Here is a 20,522-nt window from a genome sequence, read left to right as displayed (position 1 = left end):
CCAAAAAACATTTGGCCAATCACTAGATAGTTCACTAGAATCACTAGATCATAGATAAAAATACTGTTGGAAATTGGATCATCCAATGAGCTTTTAGGACTATTAGGGCAAGTGACAAGAGATACGATAAGGGGAAGGATTTTTATATTATGTCTCCTGTCTGTCTCTAATTTTATTTTTATAAAAACGAGTCTCTGTAAGAAAATGGGTAACTTCCTTTTTCTTCAAATGTAATTTTAACAGGCTTTCCTATCCTATGCATTTCTGATTATATCTTTTATTTACATCTATTTACTTAAAGGATAAAAAAATATTTGCTGGCATTCATTGATAAAGGTAAAGGTTTTCCTCGCACATATATGCTAGTCATTCCTGACTTTAGGGGGTGGTGGCTCATCTCAGTTTCAAAGCCGAAGAGCCAGCTTTGTCCGAAGACATCTCCGTGGTCATGTGGCCGGCATGACTAAACGGCAAAGGTGCACAGAATGCTGTTACCTTCCCACCAAAGGGGAGCTATTTTTCTACTTGCATTTTTTACGTGCTTTCGAACTGCTAGGCTGGCAGAAGCTGGGACAAATAATGGGAGGTCACCCTGTTATGCGGCACTAGGGATTCAAACCACTGAACTGCCAACCTTTCAATCAACAAGCTCAGCATCTTAGCCACTGAGCCACCATGTCCCCTTTATTCATTGATACTTGGCTTAAAAAGCCGGCCCTCAGCATTTAACAGAACTACATTAAGAACATTTTTCTTTTTGAATGGGACTTATTGATACTTATTTACTCAGTATTTTCTTAGCACTCCACTTATGCTCTGGAACACAGCATCTTCTGAATTCAGTTATATATTCTGGTCTGTACTGAGCAAGGCAAGTAGCTATTGAATGGGCTTGATCAAGGTGACTTAAAAAGTTAAAGTATTGTTTTTAATTATAAATATTCTACTTTTCGTTGTTGTATATGTGTGCATATTTGTTATGAACTAGTTTAAAGGTTCCAAATCTGAAGAATCACAAGCAGCATAAAGCAAATATTAATATTACCAAAAACATTTTCTTTCCTTAAATGTACTGCAACTGCATGTTTGTGCAATCCTTTTGCTATACAAAAAAGAAAAGCACAGGGTAATTCTCTGGTATTTTGCTCCTCTTAATAAACATTCACGTTTTTAAAAAGCCCTAGCAGAAGAATTTAATTTTTTCAGTGTGACAATTCAGCTAAATAGCTGAACAGCTGAAAGCAAAGCTTAATTGAGAATCATATCAAGACTTTGCATATTTTTCAAGCAGATGGGGAAAGAACAATGAATACGAATGCAACTGTGAGGCGCTATCATTTCATTCCTTTGCCATTTGTCTTTAAATATTTCTATGAATAATCAAATTGGGAGTTTAAATATACAGATAGGTCTTGATTTAAGACCATTTGTTTAGTGACCACTCAAAGTTACAATGGCATTGAAAAAAGTAACTTACAACCAGTCCTTGACTTATGACTGTTGCAACATCACTGCAATCACGTGATGATGATTTCGGGTGCTTAGCAACTGTTGCACATTTATGAGAGTAGCAGTGTTCCTCAGTCACATGACTTGCAACCTTCACAGCTGGTTTCCAACAAGCAAAGTCAATGGGGAAGCCATTGTCTTACTTTATAACTGTACCCTAACAATGAATTTTCTGGTCCCTATTGTTGGCATAAGGTAAGACTGTCTACAGTTAAAAGTTTACCTCGTATTTGAAATTTAGCATATGAAATATTTTCTATAAACTCAACAATTGGGATCCACTCCAGTGAGTCAAATTACCAAAGCTATTTAACAGAAGAATTTAATGCAATTATTTAAATGAACATTTTTCTAATTGGTAGGCATGGGACTCCAGACTCAATTGCACATATATCTGGCAATGAGTTCCATTAAACACACTGGATTAATTCCAATTAGAAATATAACAAACAAAGGATAGCTCTTTTTTTAAAATTACAAAGTTTCTAATATTTTTCTCAACATTTTATTGACAGAAAATCTCATTCCTAGGTCAATTTAGCATTTATATGAATGCAAAACTATAGCAATATACTTTGTTTATTATTGCCAGTACTTATTTTCAAGAAAGTAAAGATACATGTTCAAGATTTATAGAATAATTTAATGCAACATGGTATCAATCTGTTTGTCAAGCGCTTGAAATGGGATGTGTGTGGAAATGCGACGGTTGTAACTTTGAGGACAAGCAGTAAGGCCAAACAAGGAATAATCGATGGAAACTGATCAAGGAAAGATTCAACCTAGAAATGAGGAGAAATTTTCGGACAGTGAGAATGATCAGCCAATGGAACTGTTTGCCTTCAGAAGTTGTGGAAGCTTCATCATTGGAAGCTTTCAAGAGGAGACTGGACAATCATGTCAGAAATGGTGTAGGATCTCCTGCTTAGGCAAAGGTTGGACTAGATGACCTACAACAGTAGTTCTCAACCTTCCTAATGCTGCGACCCTTTAATACAGTTCCTCATGTTGTGGTGACCCCCAACAATAAAATTATTCCTAAAACCATTGAAAATATGTGTTTTCCGATGGTCTTAGGCGACCCCTGTGAAAGGGTCATTCGACCCCCAAAGGGGTCCCGACCCACAGGTTGAGAACCACTGACCTACAAGATCCCTTCCAACTCTGTTATTCAGTTCTGTTTTGTCATAAATTAGCTGTATACACAGCTCTAGACATAACACACAACATTTCTCCATTGTAGGTTATTCTCAGTAGTAGCAGATACTACTGCTTATGCCTACATACATATGAAAATAATTTTCATCTGATCCGATACCTTGATTAAATGATATAATAGGCTTACTGTAAGCAATGTTGAAGTCACTTGTTCCACTACAACTTTCCAAGTATTGTTTCTGAAGGGAACTGTGAGCGCATCCCACTGTTGTCTGTAACAATGAACAAAAGGAAAATCAATTTCAAATGTTTGAGGACTGAAGTGATGTTGAAACCACAAATGATCTCTCTCCTTTCTCTCTTCTCTCTCCAATCTGTACTTTATTCATCGAGGGATTAATCTGAAGATAGCATAGTGTTCCAGCTTCATTTCTACAGATCACGTGGAAGGACACACAACGAACTTCAAGGATTCTGCCAAGTGAATTTTAGGAGTTGTGCTAAGTAGAGAATTAACAAGTACACCTTGTTTCACTTTTGCATCAAGTCTGCAGTGGGGAGGTACAGCTGTATTATACTGTCATCTTACCAAAAATGCTAATAATTTAATATTTAACCACAGGAGTATTTGGGCTACTAATATTCCTACTCATGGGAACAGGACCAACTAGAAGGCAATCATTAACCAGAATTGGGAATGAAATCTCATTTCTTTTGAGTTTTGGAAGAGTCATAATTTTTACCAACAATGTTCCAAACACCTGAATTCTATTTAATACATAACCCAGGCGAAAAGCCAACTTCCTACAATATTGATCATACTTTCATAAATCAACATGAGGCTACTGCACTGCATGCCAGTCCAGAGCCACCTTTTCTAATTCAGGATATGAGCCTTAAACCGAACTGTCCCCCCAAAATCTACACAGCTTTCGTCACACACATCCCCGCCCACCCCCACCCCCCAAAGGCCAAATCCAGAGCTCTACACAATTGAATTAGCCGCACAGCTGCATCAAACGGTCCACACACCATGTTTTACGAGTCCCACCACATGCCTGCGCCGCCCGGCCTTGAGGAGCCGGGCGGCCTCCGCAAATATTTTCTCACCCTGATAACGGGCTGGATTTGGAAAGCGACCCAGGATCCCGTTTCGAGCCAAGGTCAAAGCCAAAGAAACTTCCGCGCATCCCCTTCCTTTTTAAACGCCGCTTCCCCTTCCACTCAAAGCCGGCGAAAAGAAGCGGCGAAGGGCGGGAGAAAACCGGGATTTCAATTTCGCCCTTGGCAACGCGCCTTGCACTTTCCCGCACGCAGCAGCGGTAGAGGAACCGCCCAAGCGAAGAAACACGCGCGCACAAACAGACACATATCTCGCGCACCTGTCGGGCTGACTCCTTGACTTTCCACCCAGCCCCGGGAGAGGCGGCGGCGGATTTGCTGACGTCTCTGCTTCTCCGGACCACAATGGAGCCACAAGGTGGTCCCGCAACGGTCGCCTCCCCTGCCCGGCTCTCTGCGGCCAGTTCCTTCAGTCAGCGGCTGCTCCCCTCCAGGGGAACCGGCGCCTCGTAAGGTGGGGAGGGAGGCAGAGACGGAGGGGGCGGAATAGCATTTCACAGCCCGACACGCGCCGCCCACTCCCCTCAACCGCTGCACGGCCCGGCCTGAAGAAAAAGAAGAAGAAGAGGCGGAGGAGGAGGAGGAGAGAAAGGCGGGATGCTGTAGCTCAGCACCTTTGTCACTTGCCAGGCCCGGAGGTTCTGGGGGAATTGGGGGGTGGGTGGGGCCGGGCGATGAAACTCGCCTTTCGGACCAGTAGCTTGGTTGCTTCCTTTTGCGAGTGTTTTTTTCCCTCCCTCTTTTCTTTCCTGTGTGTGTGTGTGTGTGTGTGTGTGTGTGTGTGTCTGTCTGTCTGTCTCTCTCTCTCTCTCTCTCTCTCTCTCTCTCTCACGACTTGGCTCTCAGTCTCTGGCCCTTTTTCTGGATGGCGGCTAAGAGGATTGCGTTTTTATAAGCCTGCCCAGGACTGAATTGAATGAGCTCAGTGGGACGCCCTCCCTTCGAAGCCGACGCAGCTATATGTTCGCGCTTCCCCGCCCCCACGTCCTTATGTTGGCCAGATTTGCAGGCTGGCCTTTGTTGGATGAGAGTCTCTGTTAAGGGGGGGGGGGTGTTGGGGGTGTTGGATAGGTGGGTGGAAGTTTCTCAAGATCTGCCCTGCAAAAAAAATGTAAGCTCTTCTGCCAGGCCTGATCCATCAAGGTTCCAGATTGAGCCTCAGAACTGAAATACGGATGAGAAATTAAGGCTGCCTTGCATCCCCTTTGGACGTCGTGGTTACTAAGCCTTAATTGCTAAACGGTTAGATCAGTGGTGAAATCCAATTTTTTTTACTACCGGTTCTGTGGGCGTGGCTTGGTGGGCGTGGTGTGGCTTGGTGGGTGTGGCAGGGGAAGGATACTGCAAAATCTCCATTCCCACCCCACTCCAGGGGAAGGATACTGCAAATCCCCATTCCCTTCCCACTCCTGGTAGTAGAATATTGCAAAATCTCCATTATCACCCCACTCGGGGGGCCAGCTAGAGGTGGTATTTGCCGGTTCTCTGAACTGCTCAAAATTTCCGCTACCGGTTCTCCAGAACCTGTCAGAACCTGCTGGATTTCACCCCTGGGTTAGATGCTTATGACTGGCCTGGTTGGTAGTCCATACCATTTTTAAGACGGCACAAGAAAAACGATCAGTGATCTATTTTTATCGATAGGATGAGTATGTTTTATTGAATGGAAATGTAACTCTAAGGACCCTAAAGTTCAGCTAGAAAAATGTAGCTGAGGAAACGTTCTGCTTAACTGCTGTTGACTGCATGGAAATGTCCATGAAGTTTTATGGGTAGAAATATTGACACAGCTGGTTGCTGTCTTCCTCCAGGATGTTTCTGTTGAGTGCCAAGTCTAGACTACCACCTGGTAGACTCCCATCTGCTTGCTGAACATGCAGATTGCATGGATTTCAAGCCCAGACAATGCTAGCCAGGTGTTTTGGCTTTTCCATTTGCAGCATGACCTAATCAGACCAAGACTGTATGTAGTTTAGACATAAGCCACCAAGAGTTAACTGGATGTTTTAGATTGTAACTCTGATAGCCCTTAACCAGTCTACCAATACAGGTAGTCCTCAACTTACGACCACAATTGAGCCCAAAATTTATGTTGTTAAGCGAGAAATTTGTTAAGTGAGTTTTGCCCCATTTTACAACTTTTCTTGCCACATTTTTCAAGTGAATCATTGCAGTTGTTAAATTAGTAACAAGGTTGTTAAATGAATCTGGCTTTCCCATTGATTTTGCTTGTCAGAAGGTTGCAAAAGGGGATCACGTGATCTTAGGACACTGCAACCGTCATAAATATCAAGCATTCGAATGTAAATCATGTGACCGTGGGAATGCTGCAACAGTTATAAGTGCGAAAATGGTCATAAGTAACTTTTTTCAGTGCCATTGTAACTTTGAATGGTCACTAAGTGAACTAAATCAAGGACTATCCATACTTTGGAATTGTGGGAGCTGTATTCTGAAATAATGTATGTTGTATTGCCTGGTATCTTCCATAATTTAGCAATAGCAATAGCACTTAGACTTACATACTGCTTCACAGTGCTTTACAGCCCACTCTAAGCGGTTTACAGAGTCAGCATATGACACCCAACAATCCGACTCCTCATTTTACTGACCTTGGAAGGATGGAGGACTGAGTCAGCCTTGAGCCAGCGAGAATCAAACTACCAAACTACAGTCAGCTGGCAGTCAGCAGAATTAGCCTGCAATATTGCATTTCAACCATTGTGTCACCACGGCTCATATGTATTCGAGTATACTGTAGTACACTTGTTGTGGTCCGCCAGCAGCCTGCGGACCTGGCAGTGGAGTCGGACTGTGAGGAGGCTAGGGAGGACAGTGGGCCAGTCCTGGAGTCAGGGGAAGACCCAGACGAGGGCTCTGCATCGGAGGCAGAGATGGGCCAGAGCCATCTGGGAGCGATGCGTGGACTCCGGAGCCTCCGAGGCGGACAGCAGAGAGGCAGAGGAACAGGAGGAACCTGTTCCTAGTGCACGCATGTAAAGAGCTGCCAGAAGGCAAGAGCAGCTGAAGCAAAAAGGACAACTCAGGAGTAAGGCCAGAAGATGATTGGCCACTCCCATAAGGCTTAAAAGAGCAGCAACAAGCCATTGGGTTCTTTGTAAAAAAGCAACGTTGATTCCCGTGCTTCTTGTCAGCATCTCTTGAACTTTGTGGGGGTTTTGCCAAGAAAAGACTTTGGCAGGTTGCCAAAAACATCAAAGGTTGGTGATAAGGTCAATGGACTGGTTATGAAGAATTTGTTTTGGACTAAGCTGAGAATGAATTAATTCTCAGCTGTTTTAATAAAATAAGTTTGTTGAGGATTGAATTGTGTTTGGTAATCACTATTTGGGCCTCAGTCACAACAACACTATCCATTGCATGTTAGATATTATATGGGGGAGCATCTTCCATGGGACTTGATCTAGTTCAGTAAATTGACTGGAATCACATTAAGCTTGTGTAGAGAGCAAAATACTGACCTGATAATGTATGATTAGAGGCCTGCCAGGCTCCCTACCCCACCTTTGCGTTGGTAAAATATATAGAATTTGTAAATCTCTGGATTTATCTTTTCAGTCAATAATTTATTTATTTATTTATTAGTCATATTTCTATGCCGCCCACTCTCCGAGGACTCTGGGCGGCTTACACCAAAGACAGTATACTAAATAGCATATTGCCCCCAACAATCTGGGTCCTCATTTTACCCACCTCGGAAGGATGGAAGGCTGAGTCAACCTTGAGCCGGTGAGATTTGATCCGCTGATCTGCTGAACTAGCAGTCAGCTGAAGTAGCAGCAGTACTGCACTCTAACCACTGCGCCACCTCGGTTCTTGTGTAGAGAGCAAAATACTGCAGCAAATTAATAGCAGGAAGCTGGCAAAATAGCCCTATACATGTAGTCCTTGGTTTACAACCACGATGGAGCCAAAATTTATGTTGCTAAGCAAGGCAGTTGTTAAGTGAGTTTTGCCCCATTGTGTGACTTTTTTGCCATAGTTGTTAAGTGAATCACTGCAGTTGTTAAGTGAATCATGGAGTTGTTAAGTGAATCTGGCTTCCCCTATTCCCTTTGCTTGTCAAGAGCGGCTGGGAAGATTACAAATGATGACCACATGATCCCGGGACAGTGCAACTGTCATAAATAAATAAGAGTTGCTAAGGAGGCGAATATTGATCACGCGATACTGCAATGGTTATAAGTGAAAAACAGTCATAAGTCGCTTTTTCAGGGCTGTTGTAACAGTCATTAAACAGTGGTTGTAAGTCAAGGACTACCTGTACATTTTCTATTCAAATAAAGATGATGGGACAACAGGTACCGTATTTTCCCGAAAATACAACCTGTCTTATATTTTTTTGAACCCTGAAATAAGCGCTTGGCCTTATTGCCATGCACTCAAAAGCCCAATTGGGCTTATTATCAGGGAATGACTTATTTTGGGGGAAATAGGGTAGCATTTTGTTATCTAATACAGGTAGTCCTCGATTTATAACAGTTCATTTAGTGACTGTTAAAAGTTAAGACTTATAACCATTTTTCAGTTACAATCTTTGCAGCATCCCCATGATCAGGTGATCAGAACTCAGATGCTTGGCAAAGGATTCATATTTATGACCGCTGCTGTGCCTCAAGGTCATGTGATTCCTTTTGCGACCTTCCGACAAGCAAAATCAATGGGGAAACCAGATTCACTTAACAACCATGTTACTAACTTATCAGCTGCAGTGATTTACTTAACAACTGTGGCAAGAAAGGTCGTAAAATGGGGCAAAACTCACTTAACAAATGCCTAACTTAACAGAACATTTGGGCTCAATTGTGGTCATACGTCGAGGACTACCTGTAATAGTTATGCCCCTAACTGCAGCAGTTTTATGAAGGGTCAAGTTTTCTCCTATCAACCAAAAAATAATTGCTTCAAAAAAATAAGTTGGCAAATTTCAATTCCCATATTCAATTTTTATTTTTCATCTTATGTGGGGTGAAGCTTTTATTTTTTTAAAGCAGAGCTTTCTTCCCTCCTGTGCAAATCAAGACACTGTTGTTTAGTTGTTTATAAGAAAAAGAACTAATGCTAATTTTAAAAAGCAAAACTAGAAGCACAGGCATGTCCCTTAACTAGTCACTGTAACAATCATGCTTGATCAGGTGTTTTTGCCGTATCTGTTAGTCCTAATGACATTAAACTATTTAGCATTACAAGCACATACAAAAATTAATTTGGTTATGTCCTTTCTGTAAAAGGCTGGCTTAACTATATTGACTCTAAAGGGGTATTTTTCACTTTTATTCAGATATTGTAACAATTCAAAAATGTTTTCATATAGAAGACTTTAATTCTTTCAGTCTGTGCATAGTATCATAGTATATTCCCTGAATCTGAATTTCTTATTCAATACTTAGTAAAATGAGGACTGCTTTCTCAATGCTAAAAGTTCTGCAATAGTATGTTCATTAGACTTTTTTTTAAAAAAAAAAATCATTAAAAATATCTCATTCCCCTTGTATTTGACATGCTTCTATACTAAATTTACCAGATAAGTGATTAAGATTAGTTCTTCTGAAAGTACCTCTAATTTTTTCTGCACTGATAGTAAAAAAGACAATAGTAAAATCTGATTGTGTATAAATGTATTCAGCAAAGTATAATTAATTTGTACTTTTGACAATTACAATTTTAAAAACTCCTATCTAAAGTAAGAGCATCATGCCCACAGACTGGTACACAATATACCAAAATAAATATGTAAATTTTATTTTATTGCAAGCAGATTTAAACATCTACTGCTTTGAAGAGAATCTACAGAAAGTCCCAAAATATGGATATAAAGAATTCATGTTATCTACAGAAATGAAAATTTAAAAACAGCACAGAAAATAAACTTTACATCAATGCACATGTATATATTGTATTTATATATATATTTATATATATCATCTTAATAATTGAGACTGCTTTGAACCTTTTAATGAAGTATTATAGATTAATCTAACAGAGATTTTAAAGGCTGAATTATCAGGCAAGTGAACTTATCACTGTACCATTTACAAATACATGTCAGTATTTAGTGCTGATGACTATAGATATTTTAATGATTAATGTTCTAGTAACTATGTTCCGCTTTTCCCAAGAGCATTTTCTGCCAATTCTACTTTGCAATATAGATTGAAAGATTATTGAGAACAGTAAGCACATCACAGAATTTCAGAATACTTAAAATTCTGTATAATTTTGACAAAGGTAAAGCTATAGAAATTGATGTGTGCAATTATACAATGTACAATCATACACATAATTATTTCTTTTATAATACTTTTGACAATATTCCATTAAAGCTTTCTGACATGATCTTATGGATATCATAATGTGTAATTTCCTCTGATACTTGCCTGATATGTATAATAAACAGGTCAATGCAAGCAGGAGATTAAATGGTTTTGTTTTTGTCAACTAGTTGGACAAAATAATAGACCATAAATAACCAGGAAAATCGATAGCACTGACTTGGGGAGGAAATAAAACAAAATGAAGTATTCCCTCTTTCTAGATTTCCATCAGTTTTGATTAATTTTATCAAGATTATTTATTGCTACTCATTTGTAATATCTAATTATGGGATATAATCCACAGTGCATAGAAATAAACCACAGCTATAAAAAATAATTCTGTAATTTCCTTCGCTCCCACTTAGATCAAAAAAGTTTTCCATCACCAAATGGTGTGCAAGCATCGCATTGAGCTAATAACCAGTCTAGTTTTTCATATTTTTAAGGTAAGACGTAATGACTGCATATCTCACTTATTTGGTAGAATTTAATACAGGATACACCAGTGTACATATATTGAGATTTAGTGCATAGAGGTCTCTGCCCTAGAATTTTAACACATGCCTGTTTGTAGAAAGGCAATGAAGGAAAATTGAAGTTAATACATAGATAGCTTTTCCTTTTGTCATTTTCCTAAAATATTTTTAGAACCCACCTTGTTGTGAACAAAATGGAGCTTTTAAATTCAAAACTGTCTCCTAAGTTAATATAATGAGAGGGAACCCAGATTTGACCATCATTACAGGAGACGTTGAGTTTAATGTTAAAAAGTAATTAAGTCTAGGACCAGCTCCTAGAAGTGGTCAGTCAAAAAAGTCATAAAGTCAAGAAAGTGTCAGCTACTTCATGATTAAAGCCCGGCCTCTTTTTATTTGGGTGATAAAAGGGGGCAGGGTTTTGATTGTTCAGTCTCAGGCACTATTTGCCCTTTTTTGGCATGCATGCACACTCTCACACACATATACACTGGCAGATGCCCCTTGAACTCAGTGGTAAAAGACGTTTTTAATTTTTTTTTCTCTCCACAACTACCATTAAATGTTTCAGCCTGTAATTTTTTGGGGCAGAAACGGTTGAGATACAAAAACATTGCCGTAAGATCTTCCTTGGGCATGCAGGGCAGGAATGCAGCATTTTCAGTAACCGCACAAGAGTCTTCCCATTTTAAGGCTAATGGATGGAAATGAAAACATAAAGGAGCAAGTGGTACAAAGTTTTATGGAACAATACAAAATAATGGTGCAGCAATTCCTTGTAAGATTTGCCTATTGAAAGCCAATATTTACAAGCCAAAGCAAATAAAATAAAATAAAAATCATCAGCTTTGGATGAATTTGAAAGAATGAACCTATGTCTAATATTAACATTCATCAGAGTTTCTACAATCTCAATTCCATTATAAGCTAAATTCTAGAGCTCCAAAACTCATATATATAAAAAAATTCCTCTAAAACATATACTTAAAAATAGAATTGATATATTAACAAATGTATGCATAAATCAGATATATAAAGAGCTTCAATATTGAAAAATATTTCATTGCAAAGGCATTTTTTAGATTTCTAAAAAAATACATTAAAAATAATTTTGCTAATCATACCCAGAGAGAGAGATTTATCACTAGTACAGGTATAAAATCAATACCCACATCATGTTGATTTTCTTTTAAATAAGAAATATTTATATATTTACATTTTACAACCAGTGTTTTATGTAGGGGACTTTTCTACCCAACCTTCAAGTATGCAGTGTCAAATAAATATATAACATTAAATATGTTATAAGTTGTTAGCAACACCAGAAATGGAAATTGCTTGCATCTTAAAATTACCGAAATGCTATGACATGGGGAACTGTATGGAATGGGAAAATATAAAAATGACAACATTCATTAGTGCTTGTTCCTCACATGATGATGCAGAAATGATGAGATAATATGTTGTGACATTACAACACAAGATCCATTCATTACAACACAAAATGTCATGTGCACGTAGATAAGGGGTGAAGTTTGCATTATGGTATATGTTTTCCTCACTTGCCCCGTCATTACCAGCTTCACCAGACTTGGACTCCTATGAACAACCCAGATTCTTTTTTCTTTATAGTCTTTGGTATAACGCATATTTCACAATTTGCCTTTTAAAACATTTGTTGTCCCCATCTCTGCTCAGGAAGTTAACGGAATTTGCACAAACAGCAATGTTAAGTTTCAGTAATCTTTAAGCCTTTTTTATACTCTAAATAAAATACTGGAAGAAAAATTAAACCATGCTGGTATGTGTTTGCTATGATTAAAATCAATAGACAGCAAATGAGTCACAAATGACTCTCTATTTAAATAATGGGAATACACCACATGGTGGTGCTAGCTAACACACAGAGTCACAGTTAATACCATAAAATTTCTTTTTAGTGTTGATCCCCCTTCTATTTTTAATATCAAATTAAAAATAAAACAAGAAAATACTTGCTTTAATAATAATTTGTTAATTAATCAATTATTTGTTTTTCTTAAATAAAATAAGACCACAGACTAGTAGAATACTTCCTAATATACTATTTTAGAGCTACTATGGTTTGTTTATTACTACAAACTGCTATGGCTGAATTTGAAGGTTCAATAATTACTTTCTGTTTAATTGCTGTACTGGTCACATCACACATTTGATAGCCAGACTGACTTCTTAAGGATTATATTAAATATACTTTAAAAGCATTGATCTCTAGCAAAAAAGAAGAAGAATATTTTGACATCACATAGTCCTGTTCTGACAATACAAAGATATTAGAATCTGTTTCTTGTGTGCTGATTTGCACAGCAGAAACACCCACAGAAAAAGCAAAGAAAGGAGAAAGACTGTCAAAAGCAGCATTAGCGAATATACTTGCTGACTGAACATCCAAAAGCATTATTTATGGCTGACCATTTTTCAAAATTCATATCCAGAAATAGTCACAAATCGAAGCAGGGCTCATTGAACAAATAAAAAGGGATGATGGAGGTAATACACACAGTTTTTGACTGACGAGAATGAAAATAGCATTAGAACTATTTCCACAGTACCAGACTGTGTACATAACTTATTGTTTCAATAGTTCAAAAACATAAAAAAGACCAATACTCCTGGTTTTGTAGCAGGCTTGTCAGGATCTTACACGTGGCAGCAAAAGTCACGATTTCCTGGTTGGGTTCTTAAATGGTCCTTTGCAGGTGGGCTGGGGTGGGAGCTGCTGTAGTTCTTAAAGGCTTGAGTTGGTGATCTGTCACAGAGATGTTTCAAAACCTGCACTTTGGTGGTAGTACTGTGTGCTGGAATTGCAACGCTTGGAATAGTTGGAGTAGCCAAAGATAGATGGGAGCATTGAATAATCATAGTTTTGCCAGCGTGTGACCATTATTTTTTTAGAATGAGAACGAGACCTTTTTGCTGAGGACTTCTTGCATTCATTACTTCGATATTTTGGTCTCTTCAAAGAGGCAAGAGGTGTGAATTCTGAAATAGGGTCCTGATCATGGTCTGATGTTTTCTGCCAAAAAATCAAAACAAATATATACTTTTTTAATAGTCACAACTGAAATTAAGTACTGCTATCTAAAAGTGACAATATGGTCAAATGGCTACAGAATTAACCTTGGACAGCTGTTTGATTAGAGTCAAGACAGTGGGAATGAGGGAGCAATTTCAGTTCATTTTATGTGGCATTACTATTGGGGATGATGGGATGATGGGAATAAGAAAATCCTCATCTAGGAGACGCTTTTTATACTGTATCTTACATGACCCTACATACTCGTGACATATTGAAATGACTGAAATTGCAGATAGTTTTCTTCAATTTCAAAAGAGAATAATAATGTGAATATTTTCATATAAGAATTGACTTGCCCTTCCTATAGCCAAAACTATGAAGGAAAAATCTCCTGATTTTTGAGCCATGGCTATAAAAGTGCGGATATAAAGGAAAAAGCCATGGTTGGCAAACAGTGCTCTAAGTTCTACCTGTTACAGTGATACCAGATTTGATTGCAATTCTAAAAGACTGAAAATATAAACTCATTTACTCAGGAGTCACAAAGCCTTGATTTGTGTTTTCCTGCAGCTTTGGGGTTCAAGGAGCAAAACTACAGTACCAATAATTATCTCCCTCAAATGTTATCCTTTGTATAAAGCATCATGGTGGGTAGAGGGATCCAGTGGTCAAAATCAGAGTGATTTTTATCATCATATGATTAGCAGTTGCCCTTATTACAATCTGAAAAATAATCTTTGTTTTTAGCATTTCTTCCATCCAATTGTTCCCATCTCCTGTTTGAGCAATGTGACAATGTTTTTTGAGCTACAGTGGATTGCCAGTGACAGATTTATTTTATAGAAAACACAAATTAACCACTTAACTTAAACTGTTCCCTCAAACGATAACCAGTTCTATTTAATTGAGGAACATATTACAATTATTCATTCTGTGGAATGATCCTCCCCCAAACTAATTTATCTGACATTTTGAATGGATTTTCACCATCAGATAGGCTATTTAATGCTACTATCTCAAAATATAAATACCATTTAAAAATGAAAAAAATTGGCATGCCTATTCTTTGATAATTTAGCTTTTCTGCATATTTTATCTTATAACACTAAAAAACAAAAACATTGCATTTTTTTCCTTGTGCTGTGGGATATTTTTTCCCAGATATGAATTTCCAGCTTCAGATATCAAACTAGATTAGACTACTTTTGAATGGAAAAGAATAAGGTCAGGTCATTTTAGAAACTCTGTTTTGGGCTACTAAAGCACTTCAAGTTATCTCCATCCCTAATTTACAAATAAATATTTAAGATTGCACAAATATCTGAAGGATTGATTCACAAAGCATGCTGAGGAAAGCTTCAGCAGCTATCCTTGACTGTCTATGGGCAAAGAACATGCACAATTGCTTTGCCTTCGTAGTGTTCCCAAAGGTGGGATTATCTGTATGTGAACATTTGGTGACAGCTGTTGAGGAAGCTATGCAAGACTTCCAAGAAGATATGGCTGCTTTAAAGCACCAGGAAGAACTGCTTCTTTCATGCTAATTTCCTTTGGGAAATTTTCTTCTGAATGTTTCACGCAACCCTGGATATGTTTAACTTTCCAAGGGCTTCTTTGCACTTTATAATCTATGCAATACAACATATGTGAAATTGTACCTCTGTTCCTTGTTCCTCATTTATAATGTGTGAAAATGTAATATCCATCCAAGTGCTTTGAAGTCTGTAGTTTTTGCTTATATACATGTTTGGAGATTTAAGATAAATATTGGTACCTTTGAGACTTGTTTCATCATGTTAGGTACAGGCAATGTTACAGATTGGCAGCATTCATTATATATGGAAGTTTTATACAAAATACTTGGGAAAATGTTCTTTGACTCATCTTAAACATAGTTATTTGAATACCATATTTAATTAAACTGCAATTGTGCATGCAACCTAACTAGTGAAAAAAATAAAACAAATTAGATTGCTTTTTAAATTCTATTTTTTTTTCAGAATGCATGCATATACATGCTCCCACAAACAACATTCTATTATTTAAAACTTACCTGTATGGTGAACTAATCCAAAACAGACTATAATACTCAGAATAAAAGAACCAGACTTAAACTGGGAAAATACAGCAAAAACTCTGGAGGAAATGGCTTTCTCTTTGAAAATATCACAGCACACTAGTAGAAATTACCTAATGGTACCACGGTCAATGCTGTTACCTATCAGTGATCTAATTATGTCTCGGAAGCAGAAAGGGTTCCTTCAAGGAGTGGGTCATCGTTGTTCATCAAAGTATTTAGAGTTGATTTATGTTTCAAACTCCTCTGCAAGGATGAGGAAAAACACTGAAACTATACAATAGGTCCAATATGAACATCTTAAGAGGAACATGTAAATAATCGTATTAGGATAGCTCATATAAGCAAAAATCTTTAAATCCTGCTAATGAAAACCTGACAAGTTGAGAAAAACTTGAGTCAAGAAATAACTGTTTTATCATAGTTAGAATTCAGTGGCTTTATATTCTTTCATAAAATGGTTTTACATTTTTTTATTTTCTAGTTTTACATTTGTAGTGGATATTAGTCATGAATTTCAGAAGATAGTAACTGATCTGTGTTCAGATAATAGTGACTTCAGCATTAACCGTCACCATTCCTGCTGAAATTAGGTCTGGCTAAAAATTGTGATCCTTTGCATTGGTTCCCTTTGCAACTGAGGCGTTATTTCTGGAAAGACCTGTGATGCTTTTAAATGGAAAGATAATACCTTACATAATCATGCAAAAGATAGAATGAAGACACCCGTAGACCACATGCGGAAAAGTAATTATAGCTTTATATCCTATTCAGAACTCCAAATCTGACTTTTATTTTCAGATTTAATGCTTGCTTTTTACTGCTATTTTAATCAAAAAGAAAATTTGAATTAAAGGAATAATATTTTGCTTATAGCAAAAGACTAATATTTGAAGCAAGAAAAATGTTAAGTAGAAATGAAGGTACATTAATACCCATCTTGTAAAACCAGAATAATTACATATAGCAGGATAAATGAGATAAATGAATAATTGTAAGAAAAAGATACAAGTTAGAAGAAATTCTAATTAGCTTTATGTAATAGTCTAGAATTATCATAGGAAATAGGATTTGGCTAATAATTTACCAAAAGAAAAAGATTCCTCCAAAGCTTTTGCAGTTTCACTGATTTAATAGCCCAATGCAGTTGTTATTTATTACATGCTTTATTAAGCCATGGAAACAAAACAGCAAAAGAAAGAAAGAAAGAAAGAAAGGACTAATCTTCCTCTTTCAAGTTTAGATGTTAAGAATAAATGTTCTTGCTTACCACTCAGAAATGACAAGCAGAGCAACATAAAGACTGTAAAGTACTTGGAAAAAAAGATCAGACTTGCACTAGCAAAATGGAAATTGAAAAGCAAAAGAATAAATCTCTGTATGAAATACAGGCCAGACATCAAGTATAGAGATTCCTGATTCTGCTTTACAAGATTAGATAAAAGTTTAGCTTGTTTTTAGAAAAAAAGATCCTAATTTGATGAAATTAGGAAAGATGACATGCAAAGGGAAATTAGAGTGAAAGAAATATAATAGTTCTGGGCATACTTTGAAAATGATTTAGCACCAGTACTTGCATGAACTTCAGCACAGCACCTCTCTGCTATCCATTGAAGGAACCCAATTTTTCTATGACTTTTACACTAATTTCAAAAAGGCATTCCTGCTATAAGATTAATTTTAATAAGAAGGTTATTAAAAAGGTTATTAAAGGTCTTAAGTTAATAGCATCCATGCCCAAAATACCTAGAAGTCTGGAAAAAAAAAACACCTGGATTCTTTAATAAATAGCAGAGAGGCGCTACCCTCATACAAGAGCCAAAACATTTTGAATCATTTTCAAAGTAAGCATACTTTGAATCCATAGATTTAGGCAGACATTTTCATATAATGGCAATCATGGTTCACGATTACAAATGAACAATGGCATTCAGGAATTCCCATCACATCTATGCTTAACAATTGTTGTTACTATTTAAATTACTAAAAAAGGATAAACACAACAGGAATATTCTATTGTATTATTTATATACAAACAATGATAAAGAATACATGCATACAGTTATATATATATCGTTCACTGGGAAATTGAAAGAAAAAATCTATAAAAATATTGTAATTGTTGTTTAATGTTCCATTGAGGAGATGAATTATGATTGATATGTTGCGATTCTGAATGCACTTTCTAACATCCTCTCAATGATATGACCACACATGCAGAAAGGCAGGAAAAAAATCACCTTTTGCTCCATTAGAAACTTAGACTGCTTGAAGTCTGAGAAAGCATAAAGATGGTAGACTGCTCAACAGAAAGGCACTGGTGTTTAGTCTGATTTCCCAAGAAGATTGATGGTAGTACCCGTGCACATCATTTTTAATTTAAAGCAAGGTAGCAGTTATTTAGGAAAAGCAGTATGGAAGACAGAAGTGTATTGAGAGTGGGAAAAGAAGAAACACAAGGAATAAATCTGATTAAATCCCAAAGGCTTACAAAGAAACATTGACAAGGTAATGCATATAGAAAGGTGCACATTCATATCATGGAGAAGTCCCTCAAACTTGTACACCAGATACTTTTATGAACATACTACAACATCCTCATTACTGTAATCCTATACATGACGACTCAGCTATACCACTGCATTTAATAGTTCTTTAGGCAAGTGTGACATACTACAAACCAGTTCTTGCTTCTACTACTTACTATTACTGTATTACTACACATTTAATTCCTTGTCCTGCAACTCTGTTTCAGTTCTATAATGGCTACTACCATAGGTCATTCAGATTATTTAATACAATGCAATTTTTATAGCATACTGTGATTTTTTTTTTCATATAATGTCCTAAAAATAATCTCTAAGCAACAATTTGAAGATTAGGCCATTATTTATCTATGGAGACAATCTGTTTGAATAGCTAGAAAGAAGTTGGTTTACACAATTATAGTAATGAATCAAAATGGAAATAAGCTTTATAGAACATGAATACATAAAGATATAGTCTCTTTACTTTGCTGGCAAGCAAAGTAAAACTATGTAAACATTTGGATATAATTAGCAGAAAATTAAAAATATCAAAATAATATGTTATTATATCCTTTTAAATTACATGACATTAAATATAATCTTTCTAGTCTGCTGGAAGGATTTTAATGGTAATGGCAATTTAATCATTTTAATATTTTGAGAAAACTGAAAATTATACAATAGTCTTTAATCATAACGTAATTTTATTATCCATTTTCCTTGGAAACAAATAAATATATGTTATTTTTTTAAGGTGCCATACTGACTGCAGCAAAACTAAGATGCATCTTTCTTTGGACCAATAGTAGTTTAAAAAGTAAGAAATAGTAGAAAAACTCTTTGAAGAATCTTTTAGTTAAAGTTTGTTTTGTTCACATTTGGTCTCCATGTAACAAGACTGGAATACAGCATAACAATGTAATTCCTATGGTAGTAAATTATATCTATTTATACAGGTTTTTGATATAAATATTGGGTATGGATTTTTACAATTTTATATCTTTTAAGATTAAAAATTATATATGCTCAAATTATGTGATTTGTTTATTGTTGTTTTTGTCATTTTTTCTTTTTCCATAGATACATTATATTCCAATCATACATAAAATAAACTACTATGTAAAATATTACAATAATTTACTGTATTCTCAGTGTCTTACTAATTGATTCAATAAAAATGTAAGCAATCAGAGATATTTAGAAGATATTTGGATAGATATTTTCTGTAAAAACAAAGCTAAATTTTTACCTGAATTCTTTCTGTTGCTGTGGGCCATATCTGCTGGCACAGAACCTTTTTGAGCACATCTGGAAGAAGACTAATAATTATAAGCATAATAATGCCCAGCCATGCAGGACCAGTAGATAGCATCTGCAGGAATACGTAGTACATCCTCTGGTAGTTGAGAAATGGCCTAAAGGATGAAGAGTAAAATACTGTCATGAATTAAAGCAAGAGATTTCAACATGCATGTTTTTATTATTATATTCCATATCCACATTTCTAAACTGGTTAGATCAAAACACCATGTTTTCACTGGATTTTAGTGTTCTGCATGGAGATAAATAGCTAAAATGACAGTATTTTCTATTAACCTGTTTCTTTAATGTACATATTTACATTGGCAGTGTAGCTTTCCCCAAGCTAGGAGAAAAAATATTTTGCAAGCAACTGTGGAGAGAGCCAATTTGGTTTAGTGGTTAAGTTACCAGTCTAGAGAATTCTAAGAGAATTCTAATCCCTCCTTAGGCAGGGAAGTTGGCTGGATGATTTTGGGACAGTCAGGGCCCCATTAGAGCCTGGAAAAATAACAAGAAAAGGGAATAGAAATAATTAGGAACTAATTTTGTGTATGTGTGTGTACACATACAAAACTGGTTTTATAGAACTGGTAGTAAAACCGGCGGGAGGCTCCGCCCACCGACCCCAACATCATCAAAATATTTCTGTGCATGCGCAAAAGACTGCGTGCGTGACTCCATTGTAGTAAATGTAAGTAAAACCCACCCCTGATCCACATACATACAAACACTAGCTGATTGTAAATAATTGCACACAGATATTCTATTACCTCAGGATTTGGTGCTTTCTCGTCTCCTGTTTAAGGTGAACCAGTGGAGAAGGTAATCCAATAGTGTGGGATGAGTATCAACTGAATATGATAATGATACTTGGTTTTATATTTCCACCCCCGGTCATCTAAAAGATGCCATAGAGGTTCTGTCCATAGTCCGGAGGCTATGTGGGCCTAGATACAC

At 36.7% G+C, this 20,522-nt stretch overlaps 1 protein-coding gene across 1 annotated transcript in view; it reads right to left on the bottom strand.

The window, feature by feature from the left end:
* Nucleotides 1–13,380: 13,380 nt before the first annotated feature.
* The window catches only part of ATP11A (ATPase phospholipid transporting 11A), a 60,951-nt gene continuing 53,809 nt past the window's right edge, over nt 13,381–20,522 (bottom strand). Inside the window, exons 29-30 of the mRNA XM_070943232.1 lie at nt 19,513–19,678; nt 13,381–13,655 (exon numbers count right to left, since the gene is read on the bottom strand). Coding sequence (XP_070799333.1) covers nt 13,392–13,655; nt 19,513–19,678 — 430 coding nt within the window. The 3' untranslated portion in view covers nt 13,381–13,391. The remainder of the gene's footprint in view (nt 13,656–19,512; nt 19,679–20,522) is intronic.

The sequence above is a fragment of the Pituophis catenifer genome, unplaced genomic scaffold (genome assembly GCF_029215685.1).
Source record: "Pituophis catenifer annectens isolate HBS135680 unplaced genomic scaffold, rPitCat1.0.hap2 SCAF_4, whole genome shotgun sequence".
In the NCBI taxonomy this organism is placed as follows: domain Eukaryota; kingdom Metazoa; phylum Chordata; class Lepidosauria; order Squamata; family Colubridae; genus Pituophis; species Pituophis catenifer.
The sequence above is the reverse complement of the archived record's forward strand: the minus strand, read 5'-3'. Positions and strand labels throughout refer to the sequence as shown.